Source organism: Fringilla coelebs (genome assembly GCF_963513975.1).
Source record: "Fringilla coelebs genome assembly, chromosome: 10".
Classification (NCBI taxonomy): Eukaryota; Metazoa; Chordata; class Aves; order Passeriformes; family Fringillidae; genus Fringilla; species Fringilla coelebs.
Genome location: NC_140036.1, coordinates 25,490,364 through 25,496,953, shown reverse-complemented (window position 1 = coordinate 25,496,953; position 6,590 = coordinate 25,490,364). Strand labels below are relative to the sequence as shown.

Sequence of the window (6,590 nt, the reverse complement as noted above, 5' to 3'; positions counted from 1 at the left end):
TACTTCAAAAATTTTCCTTGAAAGAAAAAAAATAAATAAACCCCCAAATGGCATATTCTGACAGAAAGTCACATATATATTCATATTAATAAGATATGCATATAATATATATCATATATCATATCATATCAATCATATCATATCATATCATATCATATCATATATATATATCATTCATAAGATCACACAGTGAGGCTGAATTGAAGCCCCACCATTTCACAACTCTTACATTTGAATTATGTGTGTCTGTTGCCTGCTGTCCTGCAGCTGCTCTGGCTGCCTGTAAACCTCTGCAGTTAAACACCATTTAAAAAGAGCTGGTGCAGCTTCATTTGTCTTCTGCTGCTCAATGTAGAAAACCCCTCTATCCATAATGGGAACAATCAGAAAATTGTAGTTTTGCAAGTCACTTTTACCTACACAAATAGTAATACGCCCTAAAATGCAAAGGTGTGGGTAGGGCTCCACAGTATTTTACTACAATACTGAATGTCTACTGTGATTTCCACCTGCAGTCTTTTAAATGAATGGCATTAATGTCCCAGACACAGAATCCTGATACTCTGGCAAAATGCACTGGCTGTGGGGGACAAATAGTGCTTGAATTCCTACTGCAAATTCAGACTAATTCCTCTCTGCCAGGAGATCATGAACTCATATCCGCAGCTTTTGTCCTCCTGTGCCTGGGGTGTTTTACGTGGGGATTTCAGCATCTTATGTCCAGGAATTCTTGTGCAAAGAAGGGTTTCTCCACATTCCAACATGGGGCAAGCCTTGTCCTGGCCCCGAGGGCCACTTCTGCCTGTTGCTGAGTGAGGTCTGTGTTCTGCAGCTGGACGGTCACATTGCCTCAAACACCACCATCAGGATCACTGGTTATGTCTGGATTTAGAGCCAGGTGAATAAAAGTCTTTGCAGGAATCTTAGTTCTGCTACCAGACACAGCTCATAGCACCACTTTTTAAAGATAAAATACTTAGAATTGAATCAGGACTTAAATTGATTAGATCAAGGTTAACTGTGCCTTACATCCAAAAGGCCTGTGTGAAACTGGCTGTTAAATTTGGAAATACAGCCCGCTGTTAGCCTTTAGTATTCTTAACAATTTCAAATCAATAAACTGCATCTTTAAAAGCAGAACCACCAAGAAGCAGTTGAAGCTGCCTATGGTAATGGAGATGCCAGATTCTGGATTATGGGTAAAAAGGGTTGCAGGATCAGGAAGCCAAACAAGAACTACATTACATGTCTCTTTATTTAATTTAAACCCCAAAATTAAGAGATGTCTGTGATAAAGTGGAAATGTAAATTCACCAGGCACAATCGCACAAAAAATGATAGACAGATCCAGAGTTTGTAGGCAGGAAATCAGCAAGAGTCTCTGAGATGTTTGGTAGGAGCACAGGCTGATTTTTAAGTTTTCTTTCTTTTCCTTCTGTTCACAAAAAACATCCACAAATCCATTAAAATACAGGATTATAATTTAAGATAAATGATATGTCACATATTTAAGCCCAGAGAAAAACAAGTGTGCAATGGAACACTCCTCATTTTATCATCATGCCTTTGTATCATGCACCCCTGACACCCCATGCCACTTTGAACCATCTCCCAAAAGACTAGCCCCATTCTAAAATATTATTAATTACTTTATACTTCTTGCAACTTAAAAGAAACTAAGCAATTAAAATTTTAGATGCATTCTTGAAATCCCGCAGGAAGAAATCAGCTATTCAAAACCACCTGACAAAGGAATACGAAGGCAAAAACTCAATATTTTCTTGAAACAGAATGAAATTACTGATATATTCTAGCTTTTTCTAAATAATTTACCCAAAGCTTATTGTACTTAAGCTTATTGTACACTTATTGTATGGTTTGCATTTCTAACAGTGTTTAGTATTTGATGAGAATGTACCTGAGTTGCACTAGTTCTGATGTAATAGGCATACATGCATTACTGCAAGTCTGATTTCTCTTTCCTCATAATGTTCAGAAGGAAAAGCTAAAAAAACCAAAACAACCATGAGTGCTAAATACAGCCAAATGCTGCCCATGCAACTGCAAATGAGTCACATGTCCACTTCATTGTGAATCCTTGAATTTTCACTGAGAATGAAAAAATAATTCTCTGAGAAAGTAAAAATCTCTTTTAGCTGCTAATTTCAAACAGATTATTCTTTTTCATCAGACCATTATTGTCAAGAATATTAGCCTTTCATTGTAGCAAGGTCAGGGTACTTGGAAGAATATTAATAAGCTAGCACTGGATGCTCACAAGGTTCCCTCATATGTTCCCTCAAGTCACATCATACTTGACTAAAAGAAAAAAAATTGCCTCTAAGTGTAAAGTGAAAAGAAACCCGTGCAGCTATTAATATGTACCAATTAGCACAGCTGAGTTCAGACCTGTGTGTCTAATATGTCAGTCAGGCCCAGGTGCCTTTTTTACCACAGAAAGACTTGATAGACTTTTTTCAGTAATTGCTTTTTGCAGTTACAAACTTCTAAGACGGAAGGAAGAAGGTAGGTTCTGCCTACCTCCCTCCATGACTGCCATCATGGTCTGTCTGTAACTAAATTCATTCATTTAGAAATCATGGCTTCACCCAGTGCACTAACAACCCCTCTTGATGTACTAGGCTTTGAACCAGGCCCTTTTGAAATAACAAATGGTCATATGGTCTAAGCAATGACAAGGGAGTGCAAAAGCAGTTCTACAGCAGCTTATTAAGAAAAAACAATAAGGTGATTTCAATACAAAAACAGTTCCATTATATTAAAATATTCCTACTGTCACAACAAGTTGGAAGGTAAAAAAATGAAGTGTCCCTGCCAGGCACAACAGGACAGGTGAAGAAAAATGTAGATGTCAGACAGTTCAAATATACTTCATCCAAAACAGAGAGGTTTGACGGACAGAGATTTAAGAGAAGGGTATCATTTTTTCTGTAGCACTCAAATCTACTGCTATGGATTATGGAGAGGCCATTTCTCTCTTTTTCTGGGGATGGGGGAGAAGAAGCAACAATTTCCTTGTCATTTTCAGAGAATCCCAGCCTGCAAATAAAAAAAAAAAAAGTGCTATTCTTTCTCATTGCTGCTGTGAAAGCCACACATTAGTAAGAATATCTGTAAAACTGAATGTTAGAACAAAGGTGTTCAGCAACCTCTGCTGATACAATAGTAATGGACTTGGCATCCATGTTAATTTCCTAACCACTTTTGTTTCTTCTCAGTCCTAATCTTAAAGGGCAGAGTGAGCAGCCACCAGCCTCTGTATACCACAAGAAATTAGTGGATGAATCAAAACAAACAAATGTATTATCAGTACATATTCTCTGGAAAACATATGCCGTAGCATAGAGAATGCATAAATCAAAAGGGTAGGTCCCCAACTGAAAGAAATTGCTGAAGCTACAGTGACAAGGAGATGCTGAATAAATAAACCTCAGACGTTTTGTTACCTGCACAAAAACAGAATAGGTCCCACAGAGTGTTCGTTTCAACTCAGCAGCTACTTTGAGAATGCAGATGATCAACTGCAATCCACTGAGTGCTATCAAAATCGAGAGTAAAATAATATTCCACTCCACTATGTTAGCAGGTTCTGTGCACTTAGACCAGGCAGGGTAATCTGTGAGGTACCTATTAGAGAAACACCAGACTGAAGTAAGAAGAATGTTTCTGACTACTGAGATGGTAAACAATTTCTTCCAGAAGAGTTATACCAATATTTCTTACCCCCCAGCAGTGTCTTTGAAAATATATTTCCATCCACTTGATGAATTGCAGAAAGGGCCTTGAATCAAATGCAGGGTAGAAATGATGCAACTGTATGCCGAGAAAGCAATTCCAAGCAGAGCTAGCACAATAGAAATAAAACTCTGAAGGAAAGAGAGAGAGAGAACTATTACCTTGTGGGGACAGTGTCAACAGCAAATATGATCATTCAGTCTGTCTAGCTACTTCCTTGGAGCTGATTTTCACATTTGATTATCCCAGTCTTCAAAACTCAGAAAGAAAAATAGCAGGTAAAGAATAGTAAGAATACATATACAAAATAAATACATATACAAAATAAAGATTAAGACAGAGTTTAATACAGTTCTATAACTATAAGTTATATATTATTTGGGTGGGGTTTTTAAACTTGCGTTTTTGTAAAGTTGTTTCACAAAATACCGGAGGAATGCAGCGGTGTATTAAATATGTCTGCATCCCAGATAGATTGTGTTGAGTACTTTCTGAAAAAAAACACTTCCAAATAACACAGGCAAAGGGATGACGCTATTTAGCTAGTGTGCTTCATTCTATGCTCTTATTTTATTTTACAAGGATTTGGGAGAAGCGTGTGTCTAATTTTCTTTCATCCTGCTTATGCTTCAGATGTAAGAAGCTACACTTTCTGTGACCTTGCAACCCAATTTAGAATCCTCTGTGAAAGGAAGTGAAAACAGAGCAGTGGAGGGGGCAGCAGGATGTGCTGGGGCAGGAGCAGGAAGGCATTGGAGACAAATGCTAATGTGATGCACAGAAATAAAACACAGCCTCACCCGGTAGGTTTTGTTACAGCTCTCACTCTGGCAGCATCGATAGAACACACTACACTCCAGTGTTATTAGAATTGCTGCCAAAAGAAGGACCTGTAAGAGAGCATCATAAGGTCAGTGAGATAACTGCAGATATTAAGCCAAAGTCTCCTTCACCTTTGGAAGGCAGGGACTGCATCTCTTCTGCTGTCTTGATTTTTAAAGCTGATCCATAGGACAGCACAATTACTCGAGGCACACCTGGAACGGGAGCGGTTTTAGTAGGCTGCTGATGTACTTGTGTCTTCTACTTGAAAGACAAAGAGTACAGCCTCTACCAGCACAGCAAAGTGCTATGACCTTGGGCACAGCTACAACAGTGAAGCTGAAACTAAAAACCAAGGTCACAAACAAAAGAATCAATACCAGTGAAAAGAAGGATATTTTATTGATACAAACACATCAGTTCAACACCTTCTTGCTGACACAGGCACACAGAGTACTGCCTTCCTTGCCAACACATTCACTCTAGAAAAAGTCAATAATGCAAACTTTTGATTACATTCACCTGGACTTCCATTTGTCAAGTATCCTTACTGATTTCTTCAGACTATTGGATTATTTAAGCCTGATCCTAGAATTACTTTGATAAATAGGATCTGGGCTCCAGAACCACAAACTACCATCCAGAGAGTCATAGGTTTGAAAAGGGAAGTATGAGAAGAGAATATTTCTGAATCACAACACTATCATATGCTGCTGACCGGTTTGTAACAGAATGATACGTGCATTTTTAATAAATTGGTAATAATCTTAAGGCTAAAACTGCTTCAAAATATCAGTGCCATGGTTGCAGTTAACGTTTTTAATACATTTGCAACTGTTTTTCTGTTTGGATTGTCTGTCCGGTAGTTTTTTTCTTCTGCTAGAACTGAAGGTTTTTCTTCTGCTTTAAAGAGAATACACAATTTCAAAAGAATGCCTAATGTTTTAACAACAGTTCAGCACCTTCATATAAACCACTCACTTATGCAGATAGACCCTTTGAAGTACTGACTGTGTGCAATGCACTTTGATCACATAACTGCTTTCTGTTCCTGAGGCTACAGCTCTTTATGAACATGGTAAAGAGCATGAACAGTGGGCAACTCCACAGTAGTTTATTACTGCAGATGAGCATATTATAAATGTAACAGGGAAAATCCTACTATGCTAATCACAATGAGACAATTCTCTGTATTTAGTCTGACAACAGGAGTACCTGATGCATTGTGAATTCTATTCAGTCTCCTAAATAGTGGACTGCAGACAACTCTTAAAAACTTCGGAACCAGAAGTTCTTTTTTTTTAATTTGGGTAAAAGAGCTCTAATTCAACATCCGCAGGTGATTAAATCAACATGCTGTTTGCATCCATAATACAAGCATAAATTACATATAAACAGAAAGACAGCAGAAAAGAAACCCCACCACACCCTGCAATATCATTTGCACTTAATAACATACATAACTTGTCATTCAGTATACTAACTGTTTTTTCAGTTTGATTGAGTTTTATGCCTGCAGTGGCTTTTGTTGAAGTAATCCATATGTTCTTTTTTTAAAGAAATTACGTTACTGAAGAGTAATCCAATATTATTTGCAGTAGAATGCAATTCATTAAAAATCCATAGGCTGAGCACTTACCATCACACCCGAGAAACAGATGCCTTCAAAAAACCACTCATAGTTGGGGCGCTGGTAAATGTCAGGATTCAGAGCTTTCCCGTTTGGAAAGTATAGGAGGATGTTCACAACAATACTCCAAAGTGCAAGAGGTACCAGCAGGCAACTCAAACAGCTTCCACATGTCTCCAAAGCCATCTCTCGAGAACTCTGGAAGTTTTGTTCTTCTAAGCTAACAAAAGTTTACAAGACCTTCAATATAAGAAATGTTTTAACCTCCCCAGCTTGATTCAGCATTTCATATTCACAGGAACCAGTGACTGGGGTGTGATTCCAGGCGCAGAAGTGCTTAACATTCAGCAGAACAACAGATAAATATCACTGTGCAAACTCA

At 38.0% G+C, this 6,590-nt stretch overlaps 1 protein-coding gene across 1 annotated transcript; it reads right to left on the bottom strand.

Moving 5' to 3' along the window:
• Positions 1-1,205: 1,205 nt before the first annotated feature.
• TM4SF18 (transmembrane 4 L six family member 18) lies at positions 1,206-6,513 on the bottom strand. Its single transcript, XM_084212143.1, has 5 exons — positions 6,218-6,513; positions 4,557-4,646; positions 3,745-3,887; positions 3,468-3,648; positions 1,206-3,060 (listed from the first exon to the last, which is right to left on the bottom strand). The coding sequence occupies exons 1-5, from the start codon at positions 6,392-6,394 to the stop codon at positions 3,046-3,048; spliced, it is 606 nt and encodes a 201-aa protein (XP_084068269.1). The 5' UTR covers positions 6,395-6,513; the 3' UTR covers positions 1,206-3,045.
• Between the last annotated feature and the right edge of the window lie 77 nt (positions 6,514-6,590).

Excerpts from the sequence above, each read along its gene's own strand:
- TM4SF18 (XM_084212143.1), bottom strand. The coding sequence starts at position 6,394 with ATGGCTTTGGAGACATGTGGAAGCTGTTTGAGTTGCCTGCTGGTACCT. Across the intron at positions 4,647-6,217 it reads TCTGTTTCTCGGGTGTGATG|GTCCTTCTTTTGGCAGCAAT; the intron begins GTAAGTGCTCAG and ends GCTCTCTTACAG. Across the intron at positions 3,888-4,556 it reads GCTGTAACAAAACCTACCGG|AGTTTTATTTCTATTGTGCT; the intron begins GTGAGGCTGTGT and ends TCTTTCCTTCAG.